The sequence below is a fragment of the Lagopus leucura genome, unplaced genomic scaffold, assembly GCF_019238085.1.
Source record: "Lagopus leucura isolate 7727_CA_CO unplaced genomic scaffold, USGS_WTPT01 Super-Scaffold_100004, whole genome shotgun sequence".
Taxonomy (NCBI): Eukaryota; Metazoa; Chordata; class Aves; order Galliformes; family Phasianidae; genus Lagopus; species Lagopus leucura.
Window position 1 is genome coordinate 43,204,452 of NW_024962264.1, and position 20,370 is coordinate 43,224,821.

The 20,370-nt window shown below is 36.0% G+C and overlaps 1 protein-coding gene across 1 annotated transcript in view; it reads right to left on the reverse strand.

The window, feature by feature from the left end:
- TUSC3 (tumor suppressor candidate 3) overlaps nt 1–18,345 on the reverse strand; it is a 107,974-nt gene extending 89,629 nt beyond the window's left edge. The window contains exon 1 of the mRNA XM_042872123.1: nt 18,175–18,345. Within this exon, the coding sequence (XP_042728057.1) occupies nt 18,175–18,300 (126 nt within the window). The 5' untranslated portion in view covers nt 18,301–18,345. The remainder of the gene's footprint in view (nt 1–18,174) is intronic.
- Nucleotides 18,346–20,370: the final 2,025 nt, after the last annotated feature.

Here is a 20,370-nt window from a genome sequence, read left to right on the forward strand (position 1 = left end):
AAAATAAAATGAAGAAAAAAAGTAGAAGCACTGGGAGTTACAGTATGAAAAAACAAAAATACTACATTCTAACATTAAGGAAAAAAGGAAATATAATAAAATGCAGTAAATGGATGGCAGCAGTCTTAAATTTGACTCTGACTGAAATTTGACTTTGAAACTACACCCGTAACTTTCCCCTCAGCAGCCATAAACACTTCAAGATGAGTAGAGAAGGCATAAAATGTCCGTCAAATACATGAATATTCAATTTCTAGAGAAAAGAAAGAAGCTAAGAGAATAATAAAAATTAACAGAAAAAAGGAAGCAAGTTATATGTAGTGACACACACTTTAAAAAATAAAAAAAAAGAGCACTTGGAATACAGGAAGGAAATAGGGAGACCTTTCAGTTAAGAGTAAGAACAAAGTCACACAGCAAAATAAAACTCCTTGTGTGATGACTGGAGACTACAGCTAGGCACTCTGTATCATAAAAACTCAGAGGGTTTAGCAGACAACAAAAATTCTATCTTGAAAAACAAAAGCAAAAAAAGTACAATGAAAGTCTACTCAGAAAGTTAGAAGTTATTTCTAGAAGTGTTAAAAAAAAAACAACTGCAAAATCTGTCAGAAGAAAAAAAAAAAGAGGTCATAAAGGACTACGTGCAATTACTGTTTCTTTATTTACAGGTTTTATAGACAAATATCCAAAACCAACATACCAAACTGCTCCCCAAGAGAATTACACAGAAAGAGATAAGAAAAACAGAGAAAGATGGCCAGCAAAAATAGTCAGAGTAACGAAAAGATAAACACTCTTCTGATCTGAAGTCATTTAAAGTCAACGCTAGCAGCAACAGCTACTACTCGAAGACTTCATTCCCTACCATACGTTTGGGAAATTATTTATTCTGTCTATATAAGGGAATTTCAGGGATAAATGACAGGTCAGGATGATTAACCAATACACAAAGACAACCACCTGCTGATATGGTAAATTTGTTTTAAAGATCAAAATAGTATTCAGAGGATGAAGTAAACTGAATGTGGAAATGCCATTCCATAGACACATAGACACATCCAATACAGACACCTCACATTTCCCCCATCCCATTTCAATTGAGTCAGTTTAGTTACTGACAGGAGTAATCAACTCTTCTGATTATTCCTTAATCTGTCTGTTGGAACTGAGCATTCAAAAATTAAGAATATTTAATTTAATTTTAAGAATATTCAATAAGCAAGGATGGATAGCAGGTAAGAGAAAAATCACATTTAAAAACAAGCAAACATGCAGACTGTATTCTAACTTAGGATTCCTCACCACTATTACTAAATGTTGTTCTTTGCTCTCTGTTTCGTGTAGTGCTATTAAAATAAAGCACATACTGCATTCCTGTAAAACAAATAGCATTATGTGGGTTACTGTTAAGCTACCTCTCGCTGGAAGACAGGATGTTACTGACCAGTAGCTCTAATTTTTTCTAAATTAAAACATTAACACAGCTATAGCAGGAGAAAAGGGGGGGGTAGGAGGGATGGGACTAAAGCAAGGGAAGGACAGTGTTACCCAAAGTGTAAAAGCAGCTGACATGAAATATAAAGGTGATACAGTAAATGGCTTATTTCCATTTTGGACCACTCTTTGTGAAAAATCTTAGGTACTATGCAGCTGACAACACCTAAAATAGCAGACATTATAGGATATAGACTGTAGGCTGAATCACAAGGTTATTTCCACTCTAGAAGGAAATTCTTCACATAAAACTGTAATATTTTGTGTATCATTTTTGTCATTCATTATTGAAGGGCCATTGTTTCAGGAGGATGGATAAATATCTAGTACATATATGCAATACGTATTATTGTCACATACAAGAGAATTAATACCATTTTGGATTAAACAATGTGGTAACTTCATAAACAGCAACTTTAGGTTTAATTATTTCATGTATTTGTTTTATGCTCTAGTATATCTTTTTGTGCAATATACGCATTTCCATTAAAAAAAGCAGTATACTTATATAGTGTTTAAAGAACACATTCATTTTATTTAAAAATACAGTGCAAAAGGAAAATTTAAGGATAAAAACAGATTACAATCCTTTTACTGCTGTAGTAATAACTTACACATCTTCCTATCAGTTTGTAAGACTGAAGACTTTAATCCCTTTTCCAGTTTAAACATTCACAATCCATGGGCCCAAACAGCTGAACATGAAAGAAACAACCCGCTAATCTTGGTGTACATGCTATATGAGAAGCCCTTAAAAACATTCAGAGTTTGTTCATCAATTTTATGGACAAAGGGGAGGAATTAGTTCCACTGCAGGCTGGGTTGCCTGTCCCTTAGCAAGGGCAGCTGCAAGATGAAGATGCAGTTCTCAGCCTGTAGTTAGCAGGGAAGGAGACAAATCAACAATCAATTGAATGCACAGTGATGACTTAAAAGATTATATGTATTTTGAATGTATTGTATATGTATCTAGTATCCTTGGAATATATCCAAAAACCTAACTAAGATAGTGAAAACGCAGAGGAAAAGGAATCAGCAACCACTCAAGATTCAATACATCAGTGAAAGAGATCACAGCATAAACTGAACATTGGGACATTTGAAAATTTTTTCATCTAATAATTTTACAGTCAGTTCAATGAATTTTTCAGCTGACTCAATACATCTTTGAATACCAGAACATTCACAAAGGGAAGCTTTAAACAGTCTAGCACATACCTTCTAACAATATAACCCCAGAAGTGCACTTTTGCTTCACAGGGAATGCACTGAGCACATTTGATAATTACCGCATAGTACTATGTGTAATTATTGCATAATACTAACTCAATTGTAACCCTTCTGACCCAGGACTGCAGTAGGTACATTCCTAAATACATCAGTGAGGCACAGAAGCCTTCTCTAAGATGTCTATAACAAAGTTTACAATTAAGGACTTCTGCTGTTGTTTACGAGTGTACGTATGACTGTCTTATGATTTCTGGAGGCACAGTATACACAGCAGTTATTTGTTCTGACCAGAGACATGAGATCTAGCCCAAAGTTGAAAATAATGAAACAAGGAAAAAATATGGGCAATATGAAATTGGAAAAGAGCACACACACTTTTCTGCTCATCATATTTCTATTCTCAAAAGAGTCTAGGTAAACAAAACATCCTCTTGTGAACGTAAATAAACAAGAACTACTGATATTCATTTAAATGAAATACTGAAGTGTAGCATTATTTCTACCTGCAGAAAAAAAATATATATATATATCAATAAAGTCTACACCTGCTGGGGAATTAAAGAGAAATTATTTCTGGTTTTGTATTACATCAACATTTTGAATAACACTGAGATATACTTCTTATAACATTTATAAGCTGAAATATAATACCACTATTAACCTCTGAGCAGGAAATTAATTACATTAAAATTAAAAATAATAAAGTAAATATAATACTTTACCCATCAACTGGAGATGAGTTTGAATGTTAATATACCTTCACATTCTAAAATATCACCTGTAAATCTGGTAATGCAACTGGTAAAGCAAAGGTATGCTTCATATCAAGCATGGTTGGCTTTTAACTGATGTTGGCACATAAACAAATGGGAAATTAATTCTATGTTGATATTTATGCATATGTTATAGTTGCTGTTTTGGTGATCACTAAAATAAGTTAATAAAAGCTTTCATTTTACAGCTTTATGCTAATGTGACAGTTCTTATCTTGAAATATGCTGTAAACTCAAAATTCAGAAATTCAGAGCATCAACCAGTGAACTATCCCAAAAGCACGTGATTTAAAAAAAAATAACTATAATAATGCTCATTTATCTTGCATTCAGTTAATTCCATGCCACCAAATCATAAATCTCACTCTGTACCTTAGACAACTGGAAGTCTTGACCTTAGTTTGAACACCTGGGATCAAAAAGAGACCTAACGTCTTTTATGTTATTGAGCAACACAAGCTTTGACTAGTCTAGGCTCTTAACATAGTACTACCTTTTCCCCTGTTATTTACTATCAACAATAAAATATTTATAGTCAGGAAGCCTAGAAGCTATCCCTAGCTCTAAGAAAAAATAGTGAGTAGAAAAGAGGTGGCAAATTAGTCTGGTCACTTTGAAAGGCAGTATAAGACAGCATGTGAGATTTGGACAAACAATTGGTCTTCAGTACTATATCAATTTATTTTTTTTTAATTTTGAAATACATACCTTCGTACTTCCTACTTTCCAAGCTTTCTTGTAGTCCATCAGATATAATGGAAAGTTGGTGGCAACAAAACAGTATTTTTGCCCTCTTTCCTCCTCATTCTTATCCAAGAAGATATCTAGATCTGATCTATGACAGATATGTAATCAAAATTCACTGGGCTTATCTTTCCATGTGAATTCTCCATTCTGGTGGATGGAGAATTCACAGTCCATATACATGGCTTTGGTCAAATCAGAGATTATCTATTATGTAGCAAAGACAGTTCCATAGAATCATGGAATGGCTTAGGCTGGAAGTGATGCTGAAGACCAGACAGTTCCAGCTCTCTTGCACTAAGCAGGGTTGTCAAGCACTAAATTAAGCTGCCCAGGATCCACCCAAACTGGCCTTGAATGCCTCCAGGGAGGGGGCAACCTGTTCCAGTAAGGGCCTTAAATAGCATGCAAACAATGCTATAAAAACAAAGAACTATGGCTAGAGTATGGGTAGGAATAAAAATACATAAATATAAGCATTTCCATCAATAAATTTTCAAAGCAGTGTAAAAGATTCTGATATTGACAAAGTTTAATTCCTGCACATTATTATTTTCTACTTCAAACAGATGCACAGAGAAAAATAATGTTTGTTGCAACTGAACTCCAACAAAGCTATAACTGAGATGTAAGGAAGTTCTCAGATCAAAAAATTTAATACAGTCATCTGTAATTTCAGTTTTAAATGCATTAAACTTATCCACAGGAAAGGCTACCTCAGAAGGCAAGCAGCAGAAAAACGTGCAATTCTGGCTTGCTAAATATATTCAGTGAAAGGTCTGAAGTGGCAGCAAGGGGAAAAAAATAAGCTCAGAAACAGATAACATCTTGTAGCATTTGCTTGCAGTAATTTCATATCCAACCAGGAGCAAGAAGGTTGAAGTCCTTCAATCCAATTTGAAAACTGTTGCCAGAAAAAGGACTTTCTGAGAAGGGCTTTTCCCTAAGTTCTTGTTTGTATTTCTGAAAAAAAGACAAGACCAATCTACATTAATTTAATGCAAGTACCTGTGTCAGTAATGGGAAGCCCAAAATCTTCAGGGAGATAAAACAGAACATTTGTCACAAGTCTCTTTCTGTTAAAAGAATTCCGGAATATAACTAACAACCTACCAGTGTGTCATTGGCACGCTGCACATTGTTTTTTAGAGAAGTTCAAAACCTCCCACCATTTTTAACTTCAAGTACACATTTCTTCATGACTGTTATACAGAAGTGATGACAAAAATCACTTTTTCTTTGGGCTGCTGTTTTAAGTATTTCTAAGCAACTATTATACCATAATTACCATAGTATAGCAACTATTATACCATAATTACCATAAATACCATAGTATTACACATTGACTAATAGAGCGACAACAATCTGGATGTATTATTCTTCCATATGATTCCTTAAAAAGGTAACTTCTAGCATGGCCCAAATGGAATGTTCTTGATAAAAGTGACAACAATTATGACAACAATGCATGAGGATAAAAGATCTTCAGGTTTTTCTTTTCACATCTGCTACCGTACAGAAGCTGGATTTCTTTGATCATGTGCTTCTCTAAATATATAGCAAAAGTCCATCAAATATACAATTTCCCATGCTTGCAGCAATTTCATAACATGCAGACTTTACAGAAACTTTAAGAAGTTAGGATTCAGGTTCTGACTATTGATTTTTCCTTCCCACCTTCCACAGAAAGCAAACCCTTTCCTTTTGGTGAAATCTTCCATTAAAAGATAAAACAAGCAATTAAACAATGTTAGTGATAGTAGGCAATAAAGTTTTGAGAGCATCACCATTAACTGAATGCAAGCTCTACTTATAAAAATCAAGTGATTTGTATATTGTATCCATTGCCTGTGTTAATGCATACTTCAGAGTAGCATGCCTCCTAATATTTTTTCAAACTAATTTCAATCATGACTAATGCTTTCACTGTGAGAAAGATCATCCACCCCTACTTATGCTATCTCAGTGTCATTTTATTACTAATAGTTACCCACATATTCTTTGCTGACTCTGACATTTAATCACCTTAATTTTTTTTCTATTATGTCATCCTTTCATTGGTCAGTTTATTGTCAGGGTTTCTTAGCAGTTTCTATCTCATGTGAGGAAGAAAACCCACAAAAACACAACAGAATTACTGAAGTTAACATTCTTTTTTTTCTGTGCTTATTAGCTCAACATTTTCTAATAGTAATACCTTTTTACAAAAGTTTCCTTCTTCCTGTCAGTCATCTGGATTAAGTTCTTGCATACCTGCAGTTACCCATATATCAACATAGAGTAGTATTAAGCATTCCTTGAGCAGAATTTCCTCTCTAAATACCACCTTTACTGGTAACTAATTCTTTACAAGACAAGAGACATAGCATGGTGCTAAAATTAATGGGCAGCCTCTGGTCAAGAGGAATTATCTCCTGAGATGGATAAAACTCTCAATCACTTCAACACAAAATAATTATTTTGTAGTTTCAGATCTATGTCTGGACAGTTTAAGGACAGATCACAGATACCAAAGTGTAATTAGATATAAGAAGTGCAATTAATAAGACTAAAGAAGCTTGTTTGCTGTTGAATGCTGAATCAAAACTGTTTAAAGTGATCAGCATGCTTTTATGTAAAACCTTTAAATGTGCTCAGTAACAGTAGCAATAGCATATGTCATGAAGTCTTAACATACCTTCTGAAAAGAATTTCTGAAATTTTAACTGAAATATAATTACTAAAGTTCTATATATATTTTTGTTCTTTATGATCAAAACCAGTTGAAAGGGTCTCACAGACCATAAGCTCATTTTTAAATATTTTTGCTAACTCCTTGTAGATTCAAGATTAAGTGTAGAAACTTGAGTAAAAACGTGTTTCCTCAAACATTTTTACTATCAAACAGTTCATTAAATTTAGGAAAATTTCTATTATGGCTTCTTGGGAGAAGTACAGACTTTAAATTACTTTGAAAACAAAGCTGCTGTATCAGCTAATGAACTTGTAATTTCCCCTCTCAGCCAAGCGAACACGAGTTTTGCATCAGAGCACAATGCATTGTGTTCCTAAAAAAAATAATGTTGCCATAACTGAACAGCTTCAGCTAGACTTTTGAGGTATTTAAGGTACATGCCAAGAGACTAACATATTAACACAGTTCTAATTATGTTACTTGAACACATTGGGATGAGAAAAATGTAACTAAGGATTAAAGTTCTACTTTCTACAAAACCACACTTAACCTGAGCATATAATACATACTCAGACTTCAGATCTCTCCAGTTCACATCGCTCGAGAATCTTCTAAAATGAACATGACTGATAGAAATATCATTCCAATGATAGATGCATGGAACTGCCTTCTCTTCTGCCACTGATGGTACTAAAGGTTGCTAAACCTCCAATAAAAATATCTCAACTAGAAGCTTCAAGTGGGATGAATTCAGGTCCCATGCATTTTACTGCAGCCCTATTACTAATATGTTTTATAAACCATTCTTCACTAAAATAATTTTGTCCCTCCCACCTTGTATTTCAATAAGAGTCAAATTTCAACGTATCTGACTATCTATAAACTAAATCAAACACCACTTTGTGCTATACTTTTACACATACTGGGCTAGTGAGAGTAATGTGACACTTTAAGTCACACTGAAGCAGTTAACTTAGGGTACTGTGATGTACAGCAACCAGGGAGTGAGACCAGAGATAGCAATTCCAGGTTTGAAAAAACTTCTCCTGGCTATGCTGGGTACTTACAACCCAAATGCTGTAAGTAAATAAACAAGCCTAGAATAGCGAAAGGAAAGTAATGATTAGAGCACCTTTACACTTCTTGTTCATTTCAGGGACTTCTATTTTAATTCAGGGACTGGCACTTGGGGCACTGGATATAGCACACTCTACATCTCCTCCCTTCAGCCACCTGCACTGATAACAGCTGTTACAACTGAGAAAGTGATGGCAGCTTGGATGGAGAAAGTCAGTGTGCAGGGCTTATACTGAAGAACTCACTATTCAGAAGCAACCTTGACATCTTTCACTGCCTTCTGTCTGTTCCCCAACTAAGAAGTCTGGTGGGCAGCACTCATCTACAGACAGTGGACAAGTAAACTTACTTGAACAGAATGCATTACAATATTTTACATTAAATAGTTATTGGATTAAGTGTATAAACAGTTCTGGGAACTCTACAACTCCCTCTCCTCATCATCATTCAGCCACAAAATTATTTGCCCTCTTGTTCCTCTCTGACTCAGCAAATGCTTCAACCTTCTCTGAAGCTCTGTGCCTGCACAAGAGGATAGTTGTAGTAATGTATACATTTGTATTAGCAAGTAGTGCAAATCCAAAAAGATCTGAAAAAAAAACCAAAAAACTTACGTCTTCAGTCCTAATATTCAAATGCTCTATGTTTTGAGTACTTTACTTTGAACTAATTCTCAACCAAGGACCGACCGTAAACTAGCAGCTAGAGTGCAGTATGTGCGTTTCATGTTAATATCAATATAAGAATCCAGTTCACACACTCAGAGACCATTTTAACACAAAAACAGTGCCTCATAGATGGACAACAGCTGATTCACTTTACTCTTTTTTGATGACAGATCACCTTAAGTGACAGTAACATACAGTATAGACAGTATGACAGATCACCTTAAGAGGACCCAAGCATTCAGAACAGCAGACTGCCAAACATTTATCCTGTGAAGCAGGATAACTGTTTGATTTCTGGAAAATGGTGTCACTATTTCAATTTCCCAGACATGCTGTAAGCACAAGGCTACTATTTGAAGGGACAAGACATCATGTTCCACTGACAAATTAAATCCCATCATTGAACATTACACAAGTTCACAGCAAACAATGACAGAACATCAAGTTTTCATGCACAGAACAGGCTAAAATGCAAGCTACCGAATTAGATGAGAATTGTCCTCTGTATGTGTAAAAGCAAAATTTCATGTGCCTATTACTTTTAAGACAAATTTAGTTAACAATCTGCAGAACCAATATGCAGTTATGCAAGACCATTTTAGATGAAGATTTTGGACTCTAAAAGCCACATTCTCCATGAATTCTGGTTTAAGTGCTTTCATACCTTGTAGGATCAAGGTTTAGACTTACAGCAAGACAAAAACTCAATTGTCAATGCAAAGGTAAATGCTATTCTGTGTAGGGCAGGGCAAGCCACTATATATGTATTTTCTATCTATACTGCCTGATTTATCCAGCTTAGACAAAACGACCAGAAAAATGAAAAAGCCTACCATGCATTTTAAGTGGAAAATGATCAGCAGTGCCTAAAGCCAAAGAAGCAAAGAGGAAATGAAAAGGAATGATAGTATCTGGAGCTTCTCCAGCGGATATTAATAATGTTTTATCTTAGTTTCTAAACAAATTGCCCACTAAAGAAGTTAGTGCATTGCTATCAATAAGCAGAGATATGAAGAAAACTTATAAATATAGGCAACAGCTGCTATCCACATCTAGCCTAGAAGAGAAAATGTCTCACAACAAAAGAAAAATATTTACCACAGTAACTTCAGTATTTAATGAGCAACTCCCATCCAGCTGGACAGCTTAAAACTTCTGCCTCATCTTTTGCATTGAGATATGCTAAGTAAGTGAACCCATCTGCTGTGGATAAAATAAAAGGTGTAACTATCCCAAATTTTCATCTTGGATTAGTTTTCCAAGGACTGCTACCTCCTTGAAACTTCAACAGAATTCCTGCCATCCACTTCCCACTTATGTTGGAAGCTTTCATAGAAATAAGGCATGGAGTTAAAAGATGAAACACTTTCCATTGGAAAATATTAAAGCTGAACCATCATATGGTTTCCAGAACACAAATAACAACTGAACTATACAGCAAAAATAAGAAAGAATTCAAACAACTTAGCAGTACCCTCTAGAAGATTTTAAAAAGTTTAAAGAACCCACACATCTGATCATAGCATTTGATCAATGATCTTGGCTTTCTTTAGCTGGAGCATTTAAGCCTGCTGAACATTTGTTAAGGCAAGGTCACATTGCAGTTCCTTATAGCATACTGCTTGAGCAGTTTCCTACATCAAGCTACTAAATTAAATCAGCTGGATTTCATGGGAATCACTGCTAAACTGTAACAGACGGACACATCTAGACAGAATGAACAAAATATTTATGCTGGATCAAAACAGTGTTTTATTAGGTGATTAAAACTTGTCTTTTCAAAAGTGCATGCATCTTACTACGTACTTTCTAATATATTTATGTATTCATAGAATCATAGAATCATAGAATCACTAAGGTTGGAAAAGACCTAAAAGATCACCCAGTCCAACCGTTCACCTATTCCCAATAGCTCCTACTAAACCATGTCCCTCAACACAACATCCAACATTATGTATTATTACATAATACATAATTCTAATATATTTATGTACTATTACCTGATCAGGTCATACACTGAGCAAGCTGCACTTCAGCACAAGGTAAGTTAAAAGAATCTATGACTTGCTGAGTGAACTTGAAGAAGAAATCTGCCTACTAATGATGTTTTACATGCTACTAACAGCAATTCCATTTAAAGCACATGACTGGAAGCTGATAATCTTATCAACTTCAGTCATCCATCATCAAAAAGATTGATCTGTTGGACTGTTTTTTGCAATATTCAATGGCTAGACTGATAGATAGGCTGAAGTGTCCTCACAAACTAATGGCAGCATAAGTGGTTGATGAAAACCTAAAGCATTTTTTAGAAATGAGGTCAGAAAGGTAATTACATAAAAGCAAATACAAATCTCTAACTCTTCATAGTTTTATATTGAATGAAGAATTCTCAATGTTCCCTAGGCCTCTGAACACATTCCACATTTTTCCAGATTTTGCACTGAGATTATGACTATAGTCCCACATTAGTAAGATAGATAAATGAGGCAGCAAATGCATTACCCTTCCTAGGCACCTGATCTTTGGCATAATCTGAAGAAAAAACAAAACAAAACAAAAACAAAACAAAAAAAAAAAAAAAACAAAACTCGAAATCTACTGAAAGGAGCCAAAGAAGTTTTACTTTAAAAAGCTTCCTGAAACCAAAACCCATTTACTGCCGTGTGAATTCATGCACCCTTACAAATTCTTGGCTTGGCCAAGTGAGGAGGTACAAATTCAGTACTATCTTCTACCTGAAAGCATTTCAGTCTCACATCTCAGAAGAAATCCATATCATATATACAATCAGTAGTAATACTTGACCATCCTACACAATCTAAACAGAAGCCAGAAAAGATACCACCTTAAACATAATTACATCACTGTCTGAAAGGAGAAAAAAAAAGCCACAATATTCTAATGTAGTGATAACACCCACATTTTACTTTTTTATCGTTTGTTTGTTTTTTTTAAGGACTATGTACATAGTCCTTATTGAAGAGTTGGTATACAGTCATAATCCCTATTTCCTACTCCAATAGCTGAAGTTCACTCAACACTTTATGTAATACATCACCTATGTAAGCAAAAGATATCAAATTCAGAACAGCACAGGAGAGAGCACAGCCTTAGAACTGACTTAAGCATTCAAGCTCTAGAAAAAGATAAGATTTCAGGAACATTCTTCTGCTTTTCATTTCTTATTCCCTAGTTCAACACCACTGATTATACAGCGATGTTGAGTGAAGGTACTGCCCTCTGATGAGATGTACTACTCCTCCTTTTACTAAGTTCCTCTTCAATTGCCTCACCTATTTGCAGTTTGAATTTCTCTCTTTTGAGAGATGTTTAAACACATGCTGATACAGTGATTTCATTTCTTCACTTTATCTACATTACATCTTCCACGTTATCTGGAAAAAATATATATCACCTCTTTCAGTTAAAATAGATTTCTACTTGTATTCTTTATATCTCTAGATAACCTTGATGAAGCAGAGTATCAAAAGGAGCCATATTTAAAAGCAACCTGTCTGCTTAGTTTTATTATTTCATACATTAATCTCCCATGCAGACTTCCTAGCTATAACTTTTACAGAATGACAAAAATTCACAGAAAACAGGTTTAAAAGTAAAAATGACTTCATATTTTTAGTGTATCAGTACCCCAGTAAATTTACTAACCTTGGATTCAATCCAGTTTAGATTTCATTCCAGTTTACTACTAAAAGTAGAGGAAATTGATATGGAGTTGGTGCTAAGAAAAAATAATCAAAATATGTTAAGTAACAATTTGGACCACTGGACTCAGCAATAAAAGTAAAACATCAACAGTTATCAAGAAAAGTCTGAGAGACAGTGAATAATATATAACTCTTACACTTAAGTAGAATTACCATATTATTCAGCAAAAACAAAAAAAAAAAAACAAAAAACAACATGAAAGCAGTAATTAATTATTCTAAACAAATATGTGCTTAGAGGACAATGCAGTTCTGAATTAAAGGCTTAACTTTAGATTATGAATGTTTCTCTGCCACTAACAGAACCTAAAATAGAAAATGTGAAAGCTTGAATGTTTAAACAAAACCTGATAATATGCAGTATAAAGGGAATTAGCTAGTAAATTAGCATAACAACCAACAATTATTTAATGTCATGAAAACAGGCTAAGCATCAAAGGTCTTCATAAAACAATTAAGTTCATAAATATTAACCTTAAATCTTACAGGTTTTTACACTACATTGTCTTTACTTCTGCTTTACATGCTCAAAAAAAAAAAAATTAGAGGAACATTTACAGTAGCCCAGACATGAAGACATACACATCTAAATCTATGAAAGTTGAACAGAAATGGAACTATGCAAGATTCAGGCCTACAACCTGTCTTTTCTGACCTGTGAATGCCAAGAAGATGAGGAATGTAACTGAAATCCTCATTTTGTAACAGTACAACAGACAGCAATAATTATAGGAAATTACCATTAAAAAAAAAAAAAAAAAAAAAACACCACAAGCAGAGAAGAAAATAGGCTTCATCTTTAAAGCAGTGAACGTTACAGCCTACAACCTTCAAGAATTTTAACCTCAGACTTTCAATCCACAAAGGCAATGCACAATTCTAATTATCACTTATGATGTTGATATACAAGTGTTTTATGCAATACACTCAAACTTTACTAAGGTTAATGTCTAGTACATATGAAATTCAAGAATAAGTTGCTTAGGATTTCAAAGAAAAAAGCAAGAAAGAGTAATGGAATGGCATAATTAGGTTAACAACTCCAACTGCAGATGTGGAAGATGAATACCTGAGGGCATTCCAAAGTATTAGATGTGATAATCAGGTAAAAACAAAATCTTACCAATAAATACTATTAGAAGGGAAAAAAGTCTCTCCAAAGAAATGGCAAAATTTGCTGCTGTTTCCCAGAATGCAAGGGACATGTTCATGTTTTCTATGCTATTACAACATTGCATCTGAAATGCAGCTTGGAGGATCATTACAGAAATACCTTTCAATTTATTGCATGGTAATAGCATATTACAGATTTTTTTAAAATTTAATAAATTTGATATACATAACAAATATTAAAGTAAGTACAATATCTAAGAATATTAGATCTAACAGCATTAGATGAAAAAACACCACTTTTTATTATGCCCGCTTTCAGATCTATTAGATAGAAGATACCATATAAAGTTGGTTTTTTTTTTTAGTTCTGATCACTAGCTCAGCCAAAAAATGCAACCTTCAAAACACTTATAGAAAATAAACCTGAAGATCCACAATAATAACACAGTATTATAACATTATACCCACAATAAGTAATAAAAGACAAATCAAACAAGCATTCTTTACCCCTCAAACTATACCGATTTTACCAGAGCACTTAGAACCCAAGCAGATACTATTTGTATTTTCCATGTGGTTACAAAGGATACACTGTATAATTGATTACAGAGAAGAACAGGGGAAAAGATCAATTAAACCACTGTTGTGTCTTATGACACCAAGGATGCCAAATGGAGACATCTGGGCAGAAAAAAGTTTCAGTAATTCAATTAAAAAACTCTGTCAGGCTGCTGCTGTAAGTATTTCTTATTTCACTTATCGTATGCCATCACAAGAGACATTAAGTTTCTCTACACACACATTTGTTAAAATAAGAACTGCAAGCTAATTTTGTGAAGTTTCTCCAAAACCTCAGTTAATTAGGAACAGTAGAGGGAAGACATATCAAGGTTTTGACTGCTTGAGAAGATCTGCAGAAAATACAGAATTCTTGCAATCACATCCCTCCCTTTCTCTTCCTCCTATCTCCCTTTTTTTTTTTTTTTTTTTTTTTTTTTTTTAAAGACAGAGTTCAGAAAAAAAACAAAACTGCATTCAAAAATTTTTACATTTTGAGGTGTGACTTATAGTTGTTATTTCACTTCAAAACCAGGACAGTTACTTAAAAGCTTTAAGTATTGATTGAAAAAGCCTCCTCTCACCATACTGCAACAAAAAAGAAAATGGGAAATTACCCAAAAGAATATAAAGCTTCCACTTTAAATACATCTTTAGAATTACTTCAAGCTGAATCTACAGTTAAGACTGCATTTCCCTTCAAAAATTCAACCCTATCCACATCTTGGTTTTCAATAAAGCTTTTAAAGAGGAGCCTATACTTCATGTAAGTACCAAACATTTGCCTGCATGCTGTTTCAAAAGCAAAGACATGCAGTGCTCCACAGTCCAGAGAGGAAACACAACATTTTAATGATTAAAAGATCAAAAAGTCTTTATATTCAAGCTGAATGTTAAACAAAATTTCAAGGGAGAAAGAGAGTAAAGGGTTTTAATTATCACTACTTCATTAAAGGTATCAGAGATCCCGAGAGATAATGATCCTTTATACTACATATGCCATTGAGTGTGTTCAACACTCCTACTTTATGGAATCGCAAGGTTGGAAATGATCTGCAAGAGCATCTAGTCCAACCCTCCTCCCATTGCCACTACTACCACAAGCCTCTAAACCATTGTCTCGTAGCTCCTCATCCAGACGCCTCTTGAACGCTGCCAGGGACGGCAACTCCACCACCTCTCTGGGCAGGCCATTCTAGTGCCTGACCACTCTCTGAGAGAAAAAGTTCTTCCTTATGTCTAATCTAAACCTCCTCTGGTACAACTTGTGGCCATTTCCTCGGGTCCTGTTTGTTGCCTGGGAGAAGCCAAACTTCTCTTCATCACAACCTCCCTTCAGGAAGTTGCAAAGTGCAGTGAGGTCTCCCCTGATCCTCCTCTTCTCCAGACTAAACAATCCCAGCTCCCTCAGCTGCTCCTCATAAGACTTGTGCTCCAGACCCCTCACCAGTTCCAATGCCCTTCTCTGGACACGTTCCAGGGCCTCAATGTCTTTTTTGTCATGAGGGGCCCAAAACTGAACACAATACTCAAGACTTTTCTTCTAATATTCACTTCTTTCCTTTTTTCTCCACTGGCTTTGCTACATGTTTGCCATGTTTTTGTGTTTTTTGTTTTTTGTTGTTGTTGTTGTTGTTGTTGTTGTTGTTGTTGTTGTTTTTCTTTAATTTAAATAGGCAACCAGAACATCTCTCAGCAGGAAAGAAGTCTACAGGCAATGGGAACAGCAACAGGAGATGGAAGAATAAGTTCCCATTTTGAAGCAACGGTGAGCAAAGGGAAGCAAAGGCAGCAGCACACTGCTACAAATTGGGCAGGCCCTAGCTCTGTCCAGGGTGGTTTTTGCTGCATTTATGACCACCATCAGAAATTAAACAGAGAGGATTGTTTAGAAAAAAAGATTGCAATGTTTTCTACTTATTTCCTCAGTGGCAAAAGCTGTCCAGGGTGAAAGAGCAGAAGAGAAAAGTGAAGAGCAGGATAAAGGGAAGAAACAGGAACATTTATATGTTTATATAATCATGCTACTGTTCCAGAAATGTAACTTCAACGGCGGCACTCAGCTACTTATGAAATAATTAAAAACCATTCTCTGACAGTTCTTCATACTTCTGCAAATATAATCAAATTTACTGTCGAACTCAGCAGCCTTCTGTGATATGCCACAACGAAGAGTTTCTGAAGTTATCAGAGTATTTTGCTGTATGTGACAGTGTATTTCAGTGACTTAAGAACTGACATATTTTCCACCTTGAACAGTTATAACACAGTATTGCACAATCAATACAGGGAATTTGAGACACAAAGTCATGCCGGTTTTCACTAGTTTCCTCTATGTTTCTTTTTCTGCTAGCAATAAGTTCTTCAAAACACATGTAACAACTCAGTTCTCTCCTTTCTGCAGTCATTATTTCCATCTTCCACACTCAAACAGCTGATCCAGATACCAACAACAATTCACACCTTATGCACTATTTTCTATACAGTTGACAATTAAAAAAAAAAAAAAAAAAAAAAAAAGTCATTGTCTTCACTAAAGATCCTTTTAGTTCCATTAACTTCCCTCAAGAAGGTTCACTTTGCAAAAATTCACTGTACCTTCAACCACTTTTCCAACTGCCATAAAAGCTACGGCAATCTGGTCAGTCTTTATATGAAAAAACAGGTTCACTTTACTCTTGATTTCTATCATCTATGCTTTCTGCCACTACTAGAGTTGTAAACAGGAACTTTCTCTATCACAAGGTTCTATGCTCTTTTTTTCTTTTTTCCCCCCACCAAAAATACTCTGCAAAGGTGATTTCCAAGCTGCTTACTCTGAGAAAGTTGAAGTTTCATATTAAGTATACAGATGCTTTTCAGAGGACAACCACCATCATGAGCAGTACTAGCATAGTGGCTGAGTAAGAGGTATGTTTCAATCCTGTTACACAATACAGCTCTGCAGTAAAACCGGTAAACTTTGTAGACAGCCATTTTAATTTACCATTATTTACTGTCAAGAAAGGATTTCATTTAAAAAGAAATAAAGATTATTTCAGCTATCTTGGTAGCACAGCTGCCACTCTACATGAAAGTGTCAACAAAAGTTGCTAAGCCAGTACATCACAGCTAAAGGGAATCGATAGTGATAAACATAAAACACATTTTATTAAATGAAAAAGGTAAAGATTTGAAAAAATACATTAATTATAAGAGAGAGCAATACATTACTGTCTATGCTTCCCAGTTGCACAAAATTGTCCTGCAAACAAAAAAAGAAAAAGAGAGAAAAAACAACAAGGGGAATGCATAGATTTCAGGTGTTCATTTTCTACACTGATGCCCAAATGACTTATGCGGACAGGCACTATGTAACCTGGTAGGACCACAAAGTCAGACTACCATTTTAATGGTGAAACTGGGATTTTACAGACTACATTATTTCCTGAAAGATGTGAACCTTAATAATCTATGTACTTTAAAAAAAAAAAAAAATAAAAAATAAAAAATCAAAGCCATCCAATATTTGTTGCTATTCTGCCTGCACAGAGCTCAGTGAGATGTCTTGGTAGCAGCACAGCCTGGCACCCAGGTGGGCAGAACCTCACCTGGAACTGGGGGCAAGCTGATGCAGTAAGCATTTGCACTAGCATTAAAACCTGGAAAATGGTAAATATTTACACATTTCTTTTCGGATGAAGACAGACATTCTGTTGGATGTCTAAACAAAGCCACCCTTTCCTCCACGGCTCACACTCAGATGCCCCGGGCCGGCAATCAGCGTGTACACCAGCACACCACACGACCGTTTCGATCGCTTCGGCATTACTTATTAGCCAGGGGCACTCAGGTGGCATCGCAACACACGGTTTAATTTCTTCCTGCTGCGGCTCAGCCCCCCGGTGCGCCCGTGTCAGCGCAGGGACGGCCGCGCAGCCGGCCATGTTCGGGGGGCGGGGGCCAGCCGCTGGCCGACTCCCTGCAGGCGGCCCCTGGGGCGCCCGGGGAGAGCAGAGCCACGGGGCAGGGGGACGGAGACACTCGCCGGGGCACCGCCGCGGGGAGGAGGCACGGTGGGGCAGCCCCGACCCCACAGCCGGGCGCGACGGCGAAAGAAGCAAAGGTTCTACCTCCTTCTTTTTCTGGCCTCCCCCGAGCTGGCCGCAGAGAAAGAGGAGGAGAAGCAGCAAGAGGAGGAGACAGTTCCCGGCCGACAGGTGCAGCAGCCGCCGCAGGACACCGCCACCCGACGCCATGTTCCCCCCTCCCGCTAGCCGCTGGCCTCCGCAGGAGAGCACCTGCGGCCACGCTGCCCACCTTCTTCCGTCGATTGGATGCGGACCGCAGCCAATCGCAGCGCCCCGCGCCGCGGAGGCTCTTGGGAGATGTAGTCCTCACCAGCAGCGCCGCGTGCCGGCGAGCAGCTTTACCCGCTGGCCAAAATTCCCCGTCCCCAAAACAGCTGGCCACCATGGCAGCTGTCGGAGCGCTGAGTGCAATCTTGAGTTGAGACTACATAAAAAAAATAGGAAACCGAAGACCCTAATTTTCCATGTTTATATGCATACGCATTTCACTATTCACACAGAAAGTCATCTTTGCAGAAAATAATATTCACGTAATACACCAATAAAATTATTTTTTATTTTCTTCTCAGAGCATTAACCATGCAGTTGTTTTTTTTGTTTTTTTTTTTCTTCCGTACACTATGCAAATCACCGATCACATTTCTTTCCATGGAACACACACCACAGTGGGCCGGCTAGGTAATATTAAATTAATGAGCACCTACCCTTTTTTTTTTCTTTTTTTTCAGATTCCAGGTGTTCACCTTATGCTCTGTACCTTATTTACACACATTTGTACTGAAGGCACTGACAGAACTATTCATTTCTTTAGAGATTTTGCTATGTCTCTCAAAAATGTTGTTACTTTCCTAATCAGAATACCAGATGAAAATAGAAAGCTGAGGCACTGAGAGAGTACTCAAAAGTGTACTTATTTTAGGCACAGAATTTTTAGATGGTATCTTAATGATAGTATTGGATGCTAGATCAGTGATACTACAGACATCTTACCAATATGCGTTTAAAATATTAAATAAGGCTGGGGTGTTTATTTATATTTGCAATGTGTCTTTGAAAAGTTACTCGTATACACAGTAACTATGGATCATATTCAGCTAATCTACCAGATACTTAAAAGTGATCTAAGTTTCTTAAATTCAAGAAAGTTAAAAATCTTGTTATCCACATGTCAGATTTGTCTCTGGACAACAGTAACCATAAGGTGGTCAGTAATGTGGGTTCTGCTTCTCAACTATATATTAAAAAAAAAGGCAATATTCAAATGTTTACACCCACTTTCTAGCCTGTGGCTGAAAAGAAACAGTAGGAACAACTTACTGGATTCTAATACAGAGGCATTTATTGAGAAGCCTACACTTTCAGAATAGATTCTCCAGTATAATTTGTATTAGTAATGCTATCAGTACAAATATTTCAACATGACTGACAAAAAGTCTTAGGATTCCTATTATCAATACCACAGTACTATGTTAACCACTATATAATATGATAAATGATCTGGAGAACAGAGTATGATATCATGGTATTGCCTCCCATAGAATCTACTTCCCTATAATAAATGACTAAAAAAGAAAAACTAAAAACAAAATAGCTGCTGTTAGAATGGATTACAGAGGTTCCTAACACAGAACTCTGCTTCACAGAGACAGGATATTCCTATCAGAATGATATTTTAAAAGATGTAGACCTTTTTCTCACCTCTACATTTAGAAGCACTGCACTGGAACGAGAGACACTTTTCTTAACAAATGTGCTAAAAGAAATAATATGTAATACGTAGTTTAAAAAATTCAGGATACTCTTTCTAAATCCAGAACAGTTTGTAATCCTCTTGGTCTCCTCCTGAGCCTCAGGCACCACCAGGTGTGGACCTTTCACATTTTCACTGTGTGAGAGCAGAATTATAACTATGACGACATGACAACCACTGGAAAGCTCGTTCCTTCAAAATGCTAAGAAATTGTTTTGACGCAATGCAGATCTGCCAAGGATCTTATCTTTACTTTTAATCTAAAGTCTCAATTTTCAAGAATCCTGAAAGTCTTGACCGTGAGCAGGAAACAGCAGCATGGCAGCGTTGGCAATCTGACTTTTTCTGCTCAGATTTCTAACCTGTGTTCTGTATGTTCTGTATAAGTCCCAGAACTTTCATATTCAAGTCATTTGTGATTTTTATTTTATTTTTTTTTTTTTTTTAGCTCACTGAATAATGGAGACTTCACATAGTTGATTTAATGT